Below are 20,805 nucleotides of genomic sequence, written 5' to 3' on the forward strand. Positions count from 1 at the left end.
GCAAACTCTCCCAGGGAGGGTCGGGCACGCTGGCCTGCGGTGCGCAGTGACACAGGTTCTAGATGGTTCTTTCTGTCTTGTCCATTTGCTTACCTCTCGACAAGGAACATATTACCATCCTCATGGAACACCATCTCCCCCATGTCTGACCGTGTTCTGAAATTTGGCCCTCTCAGTTTATTCTTAGCTCTCCGTCCTGTTCCAAGAACTTTTTCCTAGATTGCTGGATCCTCCATCGCTGTCTCCGGATTAGATCCATAAATATTCATGTTGAAATTCTGCTTCGGAAGCCAGGGTGTGGGGAGGATAGAGAGGGACTTCCTGGCTTCCCCAGCTAGCTCATCACCCGACAGAACCCCGCTAAGACGCTCTGGATTTAAGAAACGAGATCACGATTCTCGATTATTAACTATATTCACGTGCTACGCAACAGAACAAAACAAAAACATTTGGGGTAGTCCCCTGTCTGAGATTTGGTAGACATTTTTAAATTGCTAAGAAACTAAAATTTCAAACCTTCTTACCACAAAAAATATTAAGTGGTTGAGGTGATGGCTATGTTAACTAGCTGGATTTGGTTATTCCACACGTCGTTTTACAAGTCAGAACAGCACTGTGTACACATAGATTTATACGATTATAGACGGTCAACATAGTCAAAAACTATGCATATATATTTATACACATACATACACAAATAAAAAGAAAGGAGACCACAGCCACAGCAGAGAGAGCCACTCATTAGAAGGCAAATTCCTTTCTTCCTGATTATTATCACTTCCTTAGCTTCCTTTTTAGCTCATTTTTTTAAACCGTCATATAAATATATTGTAACAGCAATAAAGAAAAAGAACTCACCTCTGCTCTTCCACTGATTTCCAGTTTTTGCTTCAAGTGTGTTTTTTTTTTTTTTTTTTTTTTTTTGACAGGCAGAGTGGACAGTGAGAGAGAGAGAGACAGAGAGAAAGGTCTTCCTTTGCCGTTGGTTCACCCTCCAATGGCCGCCGCGGCCAGCGCGATGCGGCCGGCGCACCGCGCTGATCCGATGGCAGGAGCCAGGAGCCAGGTGCTTTTCCTGGTCTCCCATGGGGTGCAGGGCCCAAGCACCTGGGCCATCCTCCACTGCACTCCCGGGCCACAGCAGAGGGCTGGCCTGGAAGAGGGGCAACCGGGACAGAATCCGGCGCCCCGACCGGGACTAGAACCCGGTGTGCCGGCGCCGCTAGGCGGAGGATTAGCCTAGTGAGCCACGGCGCCGGCCTCAAGTGTGTTTTTAATCACAAGGGTGTGTGCTACTCTTTCCATTTTATGTAACACTACAAATATTTTTCAATTAATATTTAGTAGCAAAATTCGTTCATAGACGTCTTCATTTGTGCTGTCTTTCTCAGATTTGGGACTGGTATTATCTGATTGTGCTAAAGAAGCTTCCTTCTATGTCTTCAGAGCCTTCCATCATCAGAACTCTGCCACTGTTCCTTGAAGGTCTGAAGACCCTGGTTCTTTTTCACAGTGTAACTTGTTAACAATGCCTTCACTTCCTTCACAGTTACTTTCTTTTCAAAAATAAGCAATTTATTGATTAATGAGGGGTCTTCAACCAGTTCATGGAAAATAATATCATGAAAAAAAAAACTACACAAGGATTTCAGAATTTTTTGCACCAAAATAAAACTCTCTTAATTTCACTTTCTATACACTTTTTGAAGTCCCCTGGGATGTGTATGTATGTGTGTATAGACACACACATTTAGAATCTACATATCTATCTAGGTTTTATTTCTATTTTGGGATATTGGATGTTTTTCTAATGGAGGATTTATTTTATTGGTTGTTTTTTTAAATAACTAATTCTTGGGTTTATTTATCATTCATTGCTTTCCCATTATTTTGTTAATTTTTTGCCTCAATAAATTGCTCATTTCTGCTTTCTTTACCTTTATTCCTTCTTGAATTGAGCACTTAATTAATTTCCTTTAAAAGCAGCATTACTCACAAGCTATAGGTTTTAACACTAAGTGTTTTCATAATAATTTCAAAAATATATACTGTAATGAAACTTTGCTTTCCACCTTGCCCAGCTGTGGGTTAGGAAGAAGGTGAACATTTTCAGGTGGTAGGTTTTATTGATGTCTTTCTGCCATTATTTTCTCTTTTTTACATCACTCTGTGATCCCAGAATGTGGCCTGTACTATTACAGCTCCCTGGAATTTATCAAGGATTTCTTTGAGGCTAATTATATAGTCAGCAACTGTAAATGTTACCCAGGCACAAGAGAGTCCAATATTAATGCTACCAGACCAAATTAAGTTATGCAGATATTCTATCTTAACATGTTTTTATGTCTATGTACCTTCCATGAGCCCAGAGAAGTCTCCTAATCCCTTTATATTTCTGTTAATGCAATTTTGTATTTTCTGCAGATCTCCATAGCATATTAAATATGACATTTTTGTGGGCTAGACACTTTTTATCAAGATAAAATCGCCCTTTTAAAAATGATTTATGTCTTGATTTTTAGCTTAGTAACATCATGATTCTCTGATTTCTTCTACTTTAGACCTGAGTTACCTTGTTTTAATTGAAATTGATATATGAAGGCACATCAAAATGTTTGTGAAAAAATGGAATTAAAAGTATATCTTGGTGCCAAAAAATGTGAAATCTGTGCACAGCTTTTTTATATTACAGACTTTCTATGTATTATGAAAAAGAAATCTGCACCAAAAAGTTTTTGCACCAAAATAAACTGATACTTTTAATTTCATTTTCACAAAATTGTTGAAGTACTCTCATTTATGGTCCAAACATTTCGCAACCAGCAGGAACCAATCAGAAAGGCTGCTGGCCCTGGAGCCACTGGAAAAGGATCTAGTGGCTCCCTGCATTAATGCTTAGTAGCTCATCCTGGCAGGGCTGGGGGTTAGGAGGAAGCGGCACCCAGCAGGCTGGGTGGCAGCTATTTCAATCACTCCCCTGCATCTCTATTAGTGCAAAAGTGCTGAATACAATTTGAGAATCTTTTTCAGAATCAACCTGAGACTTTCTCTGATGTCCATTTTTTAGTAGGTAAACTCATCCCATTTATCTTTATGTTCAAAGCTGGTGTGGATGCTCCTAATTTTGCCATCTTATGTTCCTATCTAAACTGTCATTATATTTAATATTTTCTTGGATAGTGCACATTCTCTGCCTTAGCTGTTTGCTTTGGTTCTAGGCGATCGTTTAAAAAGAAACAAGTATAAAGTCTCCTTTCCGATCTCTTCAGCGACAGCCGCCAATTTGTTTCCCTTAAACAGCAATCACAAACACAAATCCTTCACGCAAAGGACAGAGAAATGAGAACGAGAAATGAAGAGCCCAGTCCCTCACGGATGTGGTGCAGTACAACCTACCAGACCACAGACAACAACACAAGGTATATAGGACATCTTATTGGGAAAAAAAGAGGCGAAGGAAGAATGCAAATAAAATTCGAGAAAGGGAGTTTCCCAATGACTAGTCAGATCTCCTGGTGTTGGTCTCTCTGCAGGTGTTTGAGTGCGTGGGGAGGAGAGAGAGGAAAGAGGCTGCATTAATATATACACAGGGGGCTTACCCAGCATCAGTTCTCAAATCTGACCAGGAGCTCTGGGGGGAGGGGGTGGTGGTGATGGAAATGGAAATGGACAGGGAAACAATGAATGAAAGAAATAGGGTGTTCAGGAAAATCATCCTGCTTACCTTTATGTTTCTTATTAACTGTATTTTCTTTTTTTTTTTTTTAATGTAAACAGGATAGGTCTTGCTAACTAATTCCTGGCACAAAAGTTTCAATTGGGTTCATTAGTTTATTCCTCCTTTAATAGTTTTCAATTACAGTCATCCCTTGGCATCTGTAGGGGACTGGCTCCAGGACTCTCAGCCCGCCCCACAGATACCAAAATCTGTGGATGCTCAAGTCCCTTCTATAAAATGGCGTGGCAGCTGCATGTAACTCAGTCACATCCTCCCGTATAATCTAGAGTACTTAGAATACATCTCTAGAGTACTTAGAATACCTAATACTGTAAATTATTTAGGGACTAATGACAAGGGAAAAAAGTCTATACACACTCAGTTGAGATGCATTTTTTTTTTTTTTGGGCTGAATACCTTTGACCTGTGGTTGGTTGAATTCTCTAGTTTGGAACCCTAGGATACAAAGGGCAACTGTGTTTAAAGTGTAATTTATATAATTCAGACTCGGTTTCTATCCATCCAGCAGAGGTGAAAACGAGGACCAGAACGCCCGGGGATTTTCCTGCAGATCTTGTTGATGACCTAGCACCGCCAGCGATCAGGAACCAAAGCACGCTCTCACCTAGGAGTGCCACCAAAGCCAGCAGAACCACCATGTGCTTCACTCCTCTTCTTTTATGGAAATACAGGAGGACGCAGAAAAGTAGTATTTCTAAAATCTAGACATGAAAAGGATGAGAAAGGGTAAGTTATTCTACACAAAGCTTCTCTTACTGATTTTGCAACGGCTCTCCCACAGGAGTCATGGGGACGACACAAGCAGCCACGGTCACCCAGAGCCACCAGCGACACCCGGACAGAGCCCAAAGGCCTCACTTCCCTGCAACTCTGGGCTCACTCATCCGATGGTCTACCAGATGTTTCCCTGTCCGTGTTTAATGGACACTCCACACTAATCAGGGCAGCACTGAACTTTCCGACCCCAAATTGTGCCTTAGATTCCCAAAATGTCTTCCCAATGGGTCCTCAGGGCCCCTCAGTTCATGTCAGCATCAAAATCCCTCCCTGGCCCAAACCAGAAGCTCCTCCCCGAGCCTGGCTCCCTGCCCTCCTCTCTGCACTACTGGGATAAGCTTCCAGCTCGTCTCCGATGGTACCCTTGCCTTTCAACAAACCAGCCGTTCAGGAGCACAGGGATCCCTTAGAAGTACAAGTTGCATCAGGAAATATCCCATATATGTTTAAGGTACCTTTAGTAACACGACGAGTACTCTACCCAACTGCAGGAACACAACCCAGCGTGGCCTTCGAAATCTCTCACTGCATTCTCCTCCTCCTCCTCGGCCTCTCCCAGGAACCCTACGCTGAAGCGGGAGCCCACCATTCACTTCTGTGTGGTTTATCACGCCTCTATGTCCCCAAGCTGCACCCGACTCCTTTGTGCACCTTTAGACCTTACAGAAGTGGAGTCACGCTTGCTTGCTTTCCTCCCCTCTGAATTATGTTTAGGAGATTCATCCGGGATGACACATGTGGTAAAAATATAGATTAGATCCAGCCACTCCTTTGGAGAATTCCTCAGTGGTTTCCTAGTCCATTTAGGATAAAATCCAAATTTCCTCCTGGATTACAAAGCCACGGCCGACTTATCAACTGCATCGTGTCCCACTTGCTCCTGGATGCACTCGCTGGCCACGATGGCCTTTCCACGTCCCTTTTTCTGTTCTTTGTAATTTTAGATTGCTTCTGTCTGGGCTATTGCACTCACTGTTCACGGGTTGAACAGCTTTTTCATTGGTCTTTGTATAACCATTCCTAGTCTCAGCTGGCAGCTCATGTCACATCCTCTACGAGGCCTTCCGTAACTACTGTGACCTGAAAAAGCCAACCCGGTCATCCTGCACAGCCCTGCTTCAGGTTCCCATATTGTATTTCTCATTCATGTACTTCGTGTTTCTTGTCTCTCCCCTACCAGAATAGGGACCTTGCCTGCTGTCTGTTACTCTGTTTCCGGCGTCTGGCACATAGCTGGTCACTCAGTATTTATGGAACCAATGAGTAAGCTATACCTAAAATTTATTGTGAACTATTTGCCAAAAAGACCTAATATCTAATAAATTGAGTGTCCAACACATATTAGTTGACTGAAAGCCTGAAGTGTTCTCACCCCTTAAGAAAAGTCTAGTGTAATTTTAAGTTCTGTTTTATTTTTAGTATTTTTTGCAGCACTGACCAAAACCTGAACTTAAGCTATCACTAACACTCTTTCGATAAGAGATGGTGTCCCTGGACTGAAATCATCAAAGTGAATGTTTGTTTTTCTGACACAGACAAGTAAAAGCATCACCAGGAATTTTTTTCTTAAAAACAAAAAAAAATCGCTGGCGTTTGGGACTTCCTTCGCTCCAGGAGTGCGTGTGATGCGCGGAGCCCTTCAGTCTGCTTCAGTTCCAGATTCTGCTCGCCGATTGGCTTTCTCCTTTAATCCCTCTGTGGGCAGGGAAGCGGGAGGACCCTGCCGTCCCCATTTAGAAACCTTTCCATCTTACCGCAGAAGATTAAATCATTCTTCAGTCTGTTTTCCCCTGCTGGCAAATGAAACCGATTATTTTCACTTTTCTTTATAGGGCTTATTTTCCAGGACCTTAATTTAATTGACTCGATTACAAAAGCCATTAAAGTCCTATTCCCTAGCCTTCCCTAAAAGCTGCCATCAGAACACGGGGCGTCCTCCTCTCTGTCCTGCTCACCGCTGGGAGCAGAAGTGTGGGCTCCGCCTGGCTGCCCCTCACCCCCAAGTCTGCTGCTGCAGACGCTACACGGCAGCGCGAAGCTCTTCCTGCACTCACGCACACCGCGTGCTGGCTGCGTCTACCGGCACGCCCAGTCCTCATTTGCAGGATGGGGGGATGAAGGTAGCTGTTACCAGTTCGAAAACCCATGTAGGACTTTTTCTTCAAATGCCTTTCTGCAGCTTCCGATAAATAAAACACGAGTTCTCATTATTCACGGCATGACTCTCGCGGCTCTGGGTTCTGTCTTGTGGCAGGAGGTCGCACAGCTCCCAGGAATAAAATATTCAAGCCGTATGAATTTATGGTAATTCATTTTCTACTGCGTGTTTTTTTCTTTCTGAAAATAGCAGTGCATCTGCAGACAATCCCGGGAGCTGCGATTTCCCCCGGCTGCTGGGCCCCGGGAGGATGCTACCTTCCTGACTGCTGTCTCCAAGTTCAGAAATGTCAGTGGCGCTTCCTGCATGGCCAGTGCGGGCTGTGCTTGCTCTCGAGGGCTTTCCTGGAGCTAACTTACTGGCTCCTCACAACCGCTTTAGGAGCGAGGCACTATTAGAACATCTCCAGTTCTACAAGGGAGGAAACTGAGGCTCAACAGGGTTCATGACACTGGCCACACCCCCTCCCCGCACACACACCCCAGCCCAGGGGCCACATCCTAAATCTCGAAAACCTGTGATCGCGTTACTTCACACGGCAGAGGGGCTTTGCAGCTGGGATGAAGATTACGGACCGCGAGACGGGGAGATTATCCCGGAAGATCCAAGTGGGCCCAAGAACGTTCCCAGCTGCGGTCAGAGAGCGTTGCAACGTGAGACAGACCCGGGCCAAGGAATGCTGGCGGCCCCCAGAAGCTGGAAGAGGCAAGGAAATCGATTCTCCCCTGGAGACTCCAGCGAGGAGCACAGCCCTGCCAGCACCTGACTGTGCTCCAGCGAGACCTGTGTCAGACACAGCCCCACAAAGCTGCAGGCTCGTAAAGGGGTGTTGTCGTACGCCACTAAGGTGGTGACAATTTATTATGGAAGTCATAGAAAACGATTTCGGGTCTCGGACCCCTGGCATCTTGGCAGAGAACAGAAATCTCAGGGTGAGTTTTCTGCATTGATTGTGAATGGATTCTCTAACATAAAGAAAGACACAAATCACCCTGTTTCCTATGGTACAAAGAGCACTGGAAGTGCATGGGACGAGGTGGCAAAGAGACACAAAATGTCAGCGCCGCTGCCTCACTGCCGGAGCCACACTCTGACCCAAGGTTAGCTCACCTTCTCTCACCAAGCTCTTTGCTGAAAGCTTAGCTCCTGATACCGCTTCTTTGTCCCAAAGGGTTGGGCTCAGCCGAGGCCCTCCTGAAGGCCAGGTATGGACGAAGATTTGCCCCTTGGGGGTCAGCGTTCATCATTCTGCCAGGAGAGGTACCCGGGGCAGGGCACAGGATTGAGTGTCCACAGTGGACCAGCCTGGTTTGGAATCCTGGCCCTGCCACTCAGCACAGGGTATTTCAAAAAAAAGTATGTAGAGAAATAGAATGAAGATGGGCTTATTTGGGTGCAAAAAAGCCTTTGAAACCTATACTATGACAGGATCTTCAAAAAGTTCATGGAAAAAAATGTATAATGTGAAAAAACTATGCAGGGATCGCAAAAAATGTTTTTGCACCAAAATAAACTTATCTTTTAATTCCCTTTTCCACGAACTTTTTGAAGCCCCCAATATTTATGTGCTTTGGGGCAAGTCATGTGACCTTAAGCTTAGGTGTCCCCGCCACCAGAGGCAGAAGATAATGGTGCCCGAGGGAGAGAGAGCGATGCTGTGCAGGACTTGATGGCTCAGGGCGTGTGGGCTCCGGTACGGCAGTGCTGCGTGCTTTCACACAGCGAAGCACATGAACGTCACGCAGCAGATATCGATGTCTTGTAAAAACACACAGCCCCCCCCCCCCCCCCTTTCAGGTTTTTAACACCTGCTGGTGGGTTTCGAAGCAGATCTGCCAGAAAGGTCGACTTAGCTGGCGGTTTTGGGTATAGAATGACACCAGACCACAGGCTTGGCCCCTGCTTCTGCTGATTTCATCTTCTGTCTGGCAGGGAGAGAACAAACCCCGTGCAGAGGATTTTGTGTTCACAACAGAGGTTTTGATTTGAATAGTCCTTCGGAAAATCTGGGTGGGCACAGTGGCCACGGGCAAGCCTGCCAAAGAACATGAAGTCATGGAGGCCCAGGGCCATGTGTGCTCACTCGGGCTCTGCAGGACATCTTAGTAGGTGTCGCTCAATTAAGGCTCCTTGTGGTCCAGTCAGCCCTGGGCACCCAGGAACACATGGAAACCTGTCTCTTTCCTAAGAACCCTCGAAGAGACAACAAGTTTCCCGGAAGAGGCCATTACTTGGGCTCTTGCTCCAGCTGGTTTGGCCTTGAACCTCAAGCAGTGTCAGGTCAGGAGCTCACCTCCAGGGCCTTGTTTCCGCGGGCGGCTGGAAGGTGAAACAGATGCCCCTCTGGTCCAGGTCACCGGGGGAGAACAGAGCCGTGAGCCAGTCTGGACGGCAGTTTTACAATCCCGTTTTGGGGAAATATAAAACTGACTCTGACTTTCAGATATTTTTGTTCATTTTATAAGTTATTCGGATACTCTTGAAAGACAATTCAGATCCTGTATTTATACCTGGCATACTTCACAGATTGGTGAACTAGACATTGAAAATTTGTTTAATTACTGTAACTGCCATCCTTGCCCTCATGGTTTGCAGGAAAAGCAAAGAATTTGCTACACCTGAGGATTAAATATTCCTGACTTAGAGGTTTAGCAGACTTAAATGGATCTTCTGCTGAAGATGTTGGTATCTAATCCATCTCTCTGAGAGTCTTCGAGAGGAAACTAAATAATGGGTTAAATTCCAAACAAGTGCAATATAGATTCCTCCCCTTGCTGGGTCTAATGCCGACAGTGCTATTCAAATGTGACTCTAGTAAAGGCTTAGTTTATGCTATCTTATAAATACTCAGCATTGTTTATGTTTTTCTCTGTGGCATTTACTTTCACACATTCTTAAGTACAGTCTCTCCTGGAGCTGTCAAGTCCCTGCTGTAGGAATTCTACTCTGTACTAGGCGTCTAATCAGTTGAATGGATGAGTGCAAATGACTGAATTTAAGGGTTGATTTTGACAAATGGCAAAATATAAAGAATTTCATAGTATTTTTTTGTGGAAATAGAAGGTTGAATTAGAAAGTAGTATGGGGGCCAATGCTATTGTGCAATAGGTTAATCATCTACCTGCAGTGTTGGCATCCCATATGGGCACCGGTTCTAGTCCCGGCTGCTCCTCTTCTGATCCAGTTCTCTGCTGTGGCCTGGGAAAGCAGTAGAAAATGGCCCAAGTCCTTGGGCCCCTGCACCCATGTGGGAGATCTGGAAGAAGCTCCTGGCTACTGGCTTCAGATGGGCTCAGCTCCAGCCATTGCAGCCATTTGGGGAGTGAACCAGCAGATGGAAGACATTTCTGTCTATCTCTCCCTCTCTTTGTTACTATCTGTAACTCTATTTTCAAATAAATAAATAAAATATTTAAAAAAGTAGTATGGTTCTTTTCAAATATTTCCTCTGGTGTTAAAACAAAACAAGGGATCTCATCATCAAACAATGCTGTTTATTCCGGGAAATAAGTCTTGATGCATCTTTAATCTCCAAAGGATTCAAGTCAGGCTATCGCTTTTCTGGCCACCAGTTACGTCAGTCACTCTTTTCTTACTGGATGAGAACTTGTTTTGCCTGTAGGCAGGAACTAGTAATTTGTTGGTAGAGCTTCAAGTCTGGGCTATCATGAAATAGCCAACAAAGTACAAAGAGCCGAAGTAAATCGCAGAGATTAAAATCCCCTCCAGCGCTTCTAAGTTGATCGATGAAAGCTGTGATCGTTAAAGGACTGAACACGGTGGACAAGTGGGAAGCTAAATAGGCAGACGCGAGGCACAAAGTATGACAGCCCCGAGGGAGGCTCGGTTGGGAAGTCCAGTCCCACAGGTTGAGGCTGAGCAAGGGCAGGCGTAAGGGAAGGAGGAGGAAGTGACAAAGCTAGGGTGGAAGTACAGTCCACGAGAACGGGAGCCAGCGCCATAACACACAAGTAACAGGTGTTTAAGTTGGCAGGGCATTAGGACTGGTAAGCTGAACAACGGACTGATCAGCCAGGAAGAGTTCTTGCCCTGAAGAAGTGCATGGTCTGCTAGAGTAGGGCTTACAGGTAAAAAGAAAATTAAGACAGAACACGGCCCGTGCAAAGCTCAGAAAATGGATCAGCTCATTGGGCAGTATTTCACTGAGGGGGTCACGTCTGGGCTGTGCACAGTGGGGTGAGGGTGCAGGGGGTGGTAAGAGGATGAAGTTGTGGGTCAGAGGAGGCGGGGGACAGTAGACAGGCATGACAGCTACATGGCTGGATGGGCGTGCTGGTGTGACCGGTGTTTGTAGCTGCAGTGTTCATGGTCAGCAGTAGGGGAGACAGACTCATGAAGAGGCTGCTGGATCATTTAAGCAAGAGATGGCGAAAGCTTGAATTCATGCAATGGTGAGGGGAATGCAGAAAGAGGGATCAAGTTCAAGAGACTTCAGAGTACCCAATAGGAAGGGGGTGGGGATGCAGAACGAGGGTGTGGGAAAAGTCAAGTATGCTCAGGCTTCTGATGTGGGAGGCTGAGAGGAGAGAGGCCAGGGAGAAGACAGTGGGGTCGGTGCTTCATGTGCTGAATTTGGGGAACCCGTGGCATGTCAGGCAGGGGTGAGTCAACAGTGGGCTAATGAGAACACATACCTGGTGTTCAGGAGAGCTAGGCGGGATCTGGGAGGAGGACGATGGTGGGATGGGGAGTAGTCATTTAAAAGACCCCACAAGAGCAGGCCGGCACTGTTGTGTATCAAGTAAAGCTGCAGCCTGCACTGCCAGCATCCCATATGGGCGCCAGTTCATGTCCCGGCTGCTCCTCTTCCGATCAAGCTCTCTGCTATGGCCTGGGAAAGCAGCAGAAGATGGCCCAAGTCCTTGGGCCCCTGTACCCGCATGGGAGACTGGGAAGAGGCTCCTGGCTCCTGGTTTCAGATCAGCACAGCTCCGGCTGTTGCTGCCAACTGGGGAGTGAACCAGCAGATGGAAGACCCCCCTCTCTCTGTCTCTTCTTCTTTCTTTATATAACTCTGACTTACAAATAAAATAAATAAATTTAAAAAAAAAAAAAAGACCCTGCAAGAGTATGTGCCATGAACAGATGCAAGAGGCTGGCAGGAAAGTAGGAGATGCCCACCAAGAGCCTGGGGTGGATTAGTCAGAGAGAAAGCAGAGAAAGGGAGAAAACACACTGAGGAAGCCCAGGAAGAGATGTCCCAGGAGAAGACAACGGGCCATGGAGCAAGGTGCTCAGATTCAAGAAGAAACAAGGCGGAAAAAAGCAACTCCGTTCAGTACTTTGTGGGGAGGGATCCATAGGGGGTGGGGAACCTCTTCCCTGCTAAAGGCCCTGTGGGTATTTATCGCATTCTTCACGGGTCAGACAGAATTATCAACTTAAAAACTAGCCTGCGGTATTTATAGAAGTTCGAGTCCCACCTGCGGTCGGTTGTCTTGTCAGGGCCGGACCAAATGATTCTGCGGGCTGGGTGTTCCCCACCCCTGTGTAGGGAGCTGAGAAAGTGGACAGGGCCAGCAAGAGGATATTATTTGAACACATTTTTGGTGGTGAATGGAGAAACAGAAATAGGATAGTTTATTAAAGGGTAGGAGAAATTAAAAATAAAAAACAACAGTAGCAATAGAGAAACCTGACTACCTAGTAGGGTAAGAGACAGGAGACTATAAAGAGAAAAGACTTGGGAAGACCTGTGCTCCAGAGGTCAGAATGCCTGTCACACAGCCTCAGACCGCTGCTGCAATATCCTGAGTGACACTTAGAGCAAAGCTCACCAATAAACATGTCCCTGTAAACACACCTGTCGCACTTTTATATACTGAGCAATAAAGTAGGATTATACTACTTTGTCTATTTGACTAAACTTGATAGTGATTTTTTATTTTTTAAGAAAGTTTCTTTTTGACAGGCAGAGTTAGACAGAGAGAGACAAAGAGAAAGGTCTTCCTTCCGTTGGTTCACTCCCCAAATGGCTGCTACGGCTGGCGCTGTGCCGATCCGAAGCCAGGAGCCAGGTGCTTATCCTGGTCTCCCATGCAGGTGCAGGGCCCAAGCACTTGGGCCATCCTCCACTGCACTCCCGGGCCACAGCAGAGAGCTGGCCTGGAAGAGGGGCAACCGGGACAGAACCGGAGCCCCAACCAGGACTAGAACCCGGTGTGCTGGCGCCGTAGGCGAAGGATTAGCCAAGTGAGCCACGGTGCCGGCCTTGATAGTGTTTTGAGGTCACAGTTAATCTTAAAAATGTACACTTTGATTTTTCAGACTGAATTCACAACTGTTTTACTGACCTAGTTCTGGGCTAAATGCTCAGCTAGACTTTCTCAGATTTCTTCTCACTACCTGCCCTTCCTAGAACATTCTTACGCTCCCATCTAAATGGACTTCTGTGACAAGTTACACTTCAGCCATTTTTGATCATGTTCTGTCCTTATCCCTGCCAGGTAGAGCCACTGTATCAGATAAAATATCTCATCAATGGCTTCACAGTTCTGAGTCAGATGATTTCATTTTTTCTTTTATGCATCTTTTACGCACAGTGTTACTGCTTCTCTCAGATAACCTGCTGCGGTGATTTCAAAGGAAACTTCTTTGAAGGTGCTAACTCAGTACTTCAAAAACTCTGGCATTTCTGTTGTTAACTTAGTGTTTCAAATATTTTGGTATTAGTCAGATATATCTGCATTTTAATAAGTCATCAGTGCTGAAAAGAAAAGATGATATCAGTTTTCTACTGCCTGCATGTTCCAGGGGTCTGGAAGATAAAGCTTCAGGGACAATAAAACGTTTAGAATTCTTACCACATAGATCAGGAATTGCCAGCCGACCAAGAAATACTGCACTGCTCTCGCTGAAATGGCCTGAGTTACATTTGGAGCAAAGTTCACCAATAAGTATGTTCCCGCAAATGCCAATGCCATTCCTTGAAACAAAATGGAAAAGACAAATCAAATTGAAAAGGGACCCTTAGAGCTTTTTGTTGATGCAAACATCACCGACAGCCTGAGCACCGCTCGCAGAAGAACCGACAGTGCCTTCTGTCAAAACACCACTCATCAGCTATCCCCGGGTGGCATCAGATGTTCACCTGCAGAGTCACCTTCCAGGGAGGACGAGGGGCAGGACCTAACTTCCGATTTCACTCTGCTGTTCCCGACGAAGCCTGGCGTTTTCCGTGCAGCTTGCTCCCAGGATGGGCAGCTCAGAAGCTCGTGCCTACAGAGATGCGCGCACACAGCCACGCTGACTGCTTCCACACGGGCCGGTAAGTGCGCCATGGCTCTGGATCTAGACTGCCAGGCCGTGGGCTCTGCACCCACTCTTCTCTGGAGGGTTTTCACACAGTGAGGTGACTTGAGACTGGACACTCTGGAACTGTGCACCTTAAACCACTGCCACCTATTGCCATTCTGAGAGCAGAAGTAACAAAATGAATACTGACTTTGCTGTAGGAGTTTAGTTACTCTGCTCTAGAATCTAGAATTCCAAGGAGATCTTATATTATTTTTTTTAAAGTCACATCAGAAACCTATGGCAGGAGTATGTTCCTGTCATCACTGTAGGTTTGCACAAAATGATGGGGGAAGGGATGGGTGTGTGAGGGGTGGCCATGGAAGGAGAGGTGAAGGGGGGACTCGCCCTTCCCAGCACCACTGAAAGCTGCTCATTTATATGTAGTTAGGAACCCAAGAAATAGTTAGATGTGCGGCATTTTTCAGATAGCACCCTTCAAAACTTAATGCAACCAGTTCACCGCGGAGGCCACTGCTGGTTAGTGTACAATTTGCAGCCAGCGTCGATCCCAACCTGCAATGCCGGTTTGTCTGTTCACTCATACAACTTGAAGGCACCTATTTCCTACTCTTTTGAACCAAATGATTGAGGTTTTGAACTGGTTTCTGAGGGCAAACAGCATCTGACTTTTCACACAAGCTCGACCACAGCTATTCAGGGTCCTACAGAAGCCACAGTAAGTTCCCTCCAATGTAATACTTTATTCTGTAATATTTTGTGCAGACAGTAATTAGAAACACAATTTTTAAAGCTATATTTAATGAGGACTTTTAATATGAAAACAACATACATTATTAAACATTGTAATAAAAGCAAAGTAATAAAAACCATATATAAGAACTTAGAGGAAAATTATTGGTCACTCTTATCCTTTCTTTGGCAAAAAAAAGAGATTATCTTTTTTTTTTTTTTTTTAGATTCATTTATTAAGTTGAGTTACAGAAAGGCAGAGGCAGAGAGAGAGGTCTTCCATCCACTGGTTCACTCTCCAGATGGTTGCAATGGTTGGAGCTGTGCTGATCCGAAGCCAAAAGCTTCTTCTGGGTCTCCCACGCTGGTGCGGGGGCCAAGGACTTGGGCCATCTTCTATTGCCTTCCCAGGCCATAGCAGAGAGCTGGATTGGAAGTAGAGCAGCCAGGACTCGAACCGGCATACATGTAGGATGCCGGCACTGCAGGCGGCAGCTTTACCCACTACGCCACAGCACCAGACCCAAGATAACTTTTAAAATTAGGTTCCTGGGGCCAGAATTGTGGCACAGCAGGCAAAAGCCACCATGTGCAATGCCAGCATCCCGTATGAGCACCCGTTCAAGTCCTGGCTGCTCCACTTCTGATCCAGCTCCCTCCTAATTAATGTACCTGGGAAAGCAGTGGACGATGGCCCAAGTACGTGGGCCCCTGCACCCACATGGGAGACTGGGATGGAGTTGCCGGTTCCCAGCTTCAGCCTGGCCCAGTCCCGGCCTTTGGGGATATTTGGGGAGTGACCCAGTAGATGGAAAATCTCTCTCTCTTCCCCACCTTCCCCTTCACTGTCCCGTAACTCTGCCTTTCAAATAAATAAATAAATACATCTTTAAAAAAAGAGATTCCTAAGAAGGAGGGATTAAAACACCAGTTTTCTAAACTTCGAATAATAAAGTAGCGTCACTCCACTGAATACACTTTAAAAAGTCTTCCTGACTTCCAGTTGTGTCCTTTGTGAAATCCAGATTTCCTGTGTGTATCAAGCTTCTCCACCAGATAGTTCATTTATCTCATCTAACAGTGTCTTGTGTTGATGAACTTGCTCAGGTTTTAATTTTATTTCAAACGGGTGAATGGGTGACATGTGGAGGTGGTAACAATTCAGTGGGAAGTGACACATCTCACACACCTTGGTGACCCATTAGCTTCCCTCCTCAAAGGTGACCACAAGACTAGTTCCAAGGTTTTTTTTGTTTTGTTTTGTTTTGTTTTTTTCTCAGAGATGGTGTACCATATGTGTCTGAATGTGAATGGGATTTTTTAAAAAACATAGAGATAGGTAGATAGGTAGGTAGACAGACAGACAGACAGACACTCAGACAGAGATAGCTACCATCTGACAGACTGACAGAAAGACAGACAGAGATAGCTACCATCTGATCGTTTCCCTAAAAGCCTGCAATAGCTGGGCCTGGGCCAGGCTGAAATCAGGAGCTGGGACCTCAATCAGGTCTTCTGTGTGGGTGGCAGGGACCAAAGTACTTGGGCCACCACCTACTGCCTCCCACAGGGTGCAAATTAGCAGAAAGCTGGAATTCAGAGCAGAGCTGGAACTGGAATCCAGGCAGTCTGCTACAGGATGTGGGCATCCCAAGTGATATCGTAAGTACTACGCCAAACACTCATCTTGGATTTTGTTTACCCATACTACACATAATTTTCTGAGTCCTGCTTTTATTCTACTTAGTATCTTGAAGGACATGTGCCCAGGGTAGCCTCATTCTTTTTAAGTCTGTGCAGTGCTGTATTAGATGGAGGCCAGCTTATTTATGTAGCTTAACATTTGCTATTGCCTGTTTGCCATCTGCTTCCACACTGGCCTTCCATGGCCATCGTTGTCACCATATAACCTCAGTGCATTTCTAAGCTAAAAACAAGTAAAAAGGCGGGTGATTTTGCAAGTACACTTTCATAGTATCTTTCCATGAATATTATTTTATTTGAGCCTTATGTCATTGTGAGCCTAGTAAGTAATTCTATGGCAGCCACATACATTCTTTCTTCTTAATAATTTTAATTTCATCTACCTTTGACAATTACTGAATCACCTCTGCATAACTGTTACCACTTGTCTGCTTGTTTGTTTCATGTCATTCACATTTTTAAAAGTGATTTACTGTCTTCTTCATGAGTCATGTGCATATTTTTCAAAAGTGTTTGAAAGTGTTGAAGACAGCCATTTGCACTTCCTCAAATAAATGTCCTTAAAATTTATTTTTACCCCACCTTTTTCTAAAAGTGGCACGAAATGTCAGTTCCTGCTATTTTTATTCCAGCAAAATCACAAATATTCCTCCTTCTGAAAGAGACAGATTTCTGGCTTAGAAAGCTTGCTAGATTACCTTCTGCTCTTGTTTACCCAAAGAAGTAATCTGGGCCGGCGCCGCGGCTCAACAGGCTAATCCTCCGCCTTGCGGCGTTGGCACACCGGGTTCTAGTCCTGGTCGGGGCGCCGGATTCTGTCCCCGTTGCCCCTCTTCCAGGCCAGCTCTCTGCTGTGGCCAGGGAGTGCAGTGGAGGATGGCCCAAGTGCTTGGGCCCTGCACCCCATGGGAGACCAGGAGAAGCACCTGGCTCCTGCCTTTGGATCAGCGCGGTGCGCCGGCGCGGCGGCCACTGGAGGGTGAACCAATGGCAAAGGAAGACCTTTCTCTCTAGTAATCTGGATGTGTAAGATCCAGGAGGATGGGGCTGGCACCACGGCACAGCAGGTTAAAGTGCCTCCTGCAGCACCAGTATCGAGCCCTGGCTGCTCCACTTCTGATCCAACTCCCTGCTAATGCTCCTGAGAAAGCAGTGGAAAACGGCCCAAGTGCTTGGGTCCCTGCACCCATGTTTGAGGCCTGGAGAAAGCTCCTGGCTCCTGGCTTTGGACCAGCTCAGCTCTGGCTGCTAGAGTCATTTGGGGAGTATACTAGCAGATGGAGGATCTCTCTCTCTCTCTCTCTTCCCCCTCTCTCTCTGTAACTCTGCCTTTCAAATAAAAAAATAAATAAATCTTAAAAAAAAGATAGGAAGTGGCTACACTTGAGGTCAAGACTTGAATCTTAGAAATCTAATCCAATGGAAACGGGCCCCGCACAGGTCTAATTTTATTGCTATCGCTAGCTGGAAGACTTCAGGCAAGTTATTTACCCCCCGTGACTCGGTTCCTCATCTCTAGGTACCATGAAGTCATCATACATCCTTGACTCCAGGCATCTGGCTCTGCAAGAGGCCAGCCTGGGGAGCTGAATGAATTGGAAAGATCACTTGGACGGAGGCCAGGCTGGATCCATCTCAGGATGAGGACTGCCTGCCATCAGTCAAAGGCCATCAGAGTTAAGCTTAAGAATTCATCCAAAATTGTATCTCTACCATCATAGCTCAGGGATGACCAGGGACTGTCACTGGGGCTCTCTGTAAGGAGGTGACAATGCAGTCGGACAAAGGAGGGGACAGAAAGGAAGGAGTCGGCTGGTGTTTTCTGAATGCACAGTGAAGACTTTTCCCCACTGTTTTTTTTTTTTTTAAGATATATTTATTTATTTGAAAATCAGAGTTACACAGAGAGAGGAGAGGAAGAGAGAGAGAGGTCTTCCATCTGATGGTTCACTCCCCAACTGGCTGCAACAGCCAGAGCTGCGCTGATCCAAAGCCAGAAACAAGGAGCTTCTTCCGGGTCTCCCATGTGGGTGCAGGGGCCCAAGGACTTGGGCCATTTTCTACTGCTTTCCCAGGCCACAGCAGAGAGCTGGATCGGAAGTGGAGCAGCCAGGTCTCGAACCAGCGCCCATATGCGATGCTGGAGCTTCAGGCCAGGGTGTTAACCTGCGCCACAGCATCGGCCCCATGCTCTTTTTTTTTTTTTTTTTTTTTAAAGATTTATATATTTATTTGGAAGTCAGAGTTACACAGAGAGAGGAGGATGGGGGAGAGGGAGAGGGAGAGAGAGAGAGAGGGAGAGAGGAGAGAGAGAGGGAGAGAGAGGAATAGAGAGAGAGAGGGAGAGAGGGGAGAGAGGGGGAGAGAGAGGGAGAGAGAAGGAGAGGGAGAGAGAGAGAGAGGTCTTCCATTTGCTAGTTCACTCCCCAGCTGGTTCACTCTGCAATGGCCAAAACTGTACCAATTTGAAGCCAGGAGCCAGGAGCTTCTTCCGGGTCTCTCACGCAGGTGCAGAGGCCCAAGGACTTGGGCCATCTTCTACTGCTTTCCCAGGCCATAGCAGAGAGCTGGATTGGAAGTGGAGCAGCCGGGACTCAAACCGGTGCCTATATTGGATGCCAGCACTGCAAGTGGTGGCTTTATCAGCTATGCCACAGTGCCAGCCCCTCCCCCCCCATTGGTCTTAATGAGAACAGAGGAAGAGGTGACCTAAATTAACAGAACACAAAGAAGGAGCTGCAGCCAGACGATACTTGCTACCCATAGCTAACCTTAGGAACTGGGCACAATGCACTGGGAAGCCATGGGGCAGATGAAGGGGGAGTCTGCGTCGGAGGCGAGGCCTCCTATGATTCAGGGGTGTGGCCCCACCCTCTACCCTCACACCCAGACAACTAGTGAATGCACTTTCTCATCAAATACAGCACAAATCACTTAAAAGACTACAATGAGTTGGTGGGCATTTCAGATTCAGCTTGATATTATACACAAATAAAAATGGAATCTCTTCTATAAATTTGTCATATATACAAAACAGGTCAACCAGCGGATCCCTGCTCTTTATAGTAGGTAGAGCAGGTGCACCAGCAGGGCACATGCCTGGGGTGGGAATTTTTTTTTTTTTTAAGGTGAAGCTCTTCAAATGCTTGATTTCATAGACAAGTATGACTTGACATAAGAATTGTATTATGATCAGCATCATACTAAAATGTGATGCTAATGTCTATAATAGCTAATATTTATAAGAATGACTCAAAATGCTTTATATGTAACTAATTTACTCCTTATAAATGAACCTTATAAATGCAAAATTATTAGGGTAGCCCCTGTGGTCCTTAAGGATCTGTTCTTTTTTTTTTTTTTTTTTTTTTGACAGGCAGAGTGAACAGTGAGAGAGAGACAGAGAGAGACAGAGAGAAAGGTCTTCCTTTTTGCCGTTGGTTCACCCTCCAATGGCCGCCGCGGCCAGCGCACTACGGCCGGCGCATCGCGCTGATCCGAAGCCAGGAGCCAAGTGGTTCTCCTGGTCTCCCATGTGGGTGCAGGGCCCAAGCACTTGGGCCATCCTCCACTGCACTCCCGGGCCACAGCAGAGAGCTGGCCTGGAAGAGGGGCAACCGGGACAGAATCCAGCGCCCTGACCGGGACTAGAACCCGGTGTGCCGGTGCCACAAGGTGGAGGATTAGCCTAGTGAGCTGCGGAAGCCCTTCAGCTGATGCTTGAAACTACAGATGGTCCCAAACCTTATAAATGCTGTGCTTTTTTCATATGTATATATGGCCTATGATAAAGTTCAATTTATAAATCAGGTACAGTAAAAATTAGGAGCTGATGCTGTGGTGTAGCAGGTAAAGCCACTGCCTGCAGTGCTGGCATCCCATATGGGCACCGGTTCATGTTCCAGCTGCTCCACTTCTGATCCAGCTCTCTGCTATGGCCTGGGAAAGCAGGAGAAGATGCCCCGAGTCCTTGGGCCCCTGCACCCACATGGGAGACCCAGAAGAAGCTCCTGGCTCCTGGTTTTGGATCAGCCCAGCTCTGGCCATTGCGACCAACTGGGGAGTGAACCAGCAGATAGAAGACCTCTCTGTCTCTCTGTCTCTGTCTCTCTCTGCCTCTCCCTCTCTCTATGTAACTCTTTCAAATAAATAAATAAATAAATCTTTACAAAAAAAGAAATTAAAAACAGGGCCAGTATTGTGGCACAGCAAGTTAAACTGCTACCTGCAGTGCCAGCATCCATTTGAGTGCTAGTTCAAGTCCTGCTTGCTCCGCTTCTGATCTGGCCACCTGCCAATTATCCTGGGACAGCAGTGGAGGACAGCCCAAGTCCACCAACGCGGCAGGCTCGCATGCAGTTCCTGGCTCCTGACACTGGCCTGGCTCAGCTTTGGGTACTGTGGCTATTTGGGGATTGAC

At 46.2% G+C, this 20,805-nt stretch overlaps 1 protein-coding gene and 1 long non-coding RNA gene across 6 annotated transcripts in view; one reads left to right on the plus strand and one right to left on the minus strand.

The window, feature by feature from the left end:
- The window catches only part of NIPAL2 (NIPA like domain containing 2), an 89,743-nt gene that overhangs the window by 13,437 nt on the left and 55,501 nt on the right, over positions 1-20,805 (minus strand). For all 4 annotated transcript variants that reach the window (XR_016236525.1, XM_051843948.3, XM_089336368.1 and 1 more), the window contains 2 exons: positions 13,499-13,620; positions 4,344-4,440 (listed from right to left, as the gene is read on the minus strand). Coding sequence is in view for 3 of the 4 variants with exons in the window: in XM_051843948.3 (XP_051699908.3) it covers positions 4,344-4,440; positions 13,499-13,620 (219 nt within the window). In the remaining variant the exon portion in view is untranslated. The remainder of the gene's footprint in view (positions 1-4,343; positions 4,441-13,498; positions 13,621-20,805) is intronic.
- LOC103348098 (uncharacterized) lies at positions 3,283-4,388 on the plus strand. 2 transcript variants are annotated; one of them, XR_016236526.1, is made up of 2 exons: positions 3,283-3,419; positions 4,248-4,388. It is a non-coding gene; the product is annotated as an uncharacterized LOC103348098 (long non-coding RNA). The 2 variants fall into 2 exon arrangements; XR_016236527.1 differs by having other exon boundaries at positions 3,286-3,419; positions 4,245-4,388.

This window comes from Oryctolagus cuniculus, chromosome 6 (genome assembly GCF_051225735.1).
Source record: "Oryctolagus cuniculus isolate XC-2025 breed Fujian yellow rabbit chromosome 6, ASM5122573v1, whole genome shotgun sequence".
NCBI classification, from domain to species: Eukaryota; Metazoa; Chordata; class Mammalia; order Lagomorpha; family Leporidae; genus Oryctolagus; species Oryctolagus cuniculus.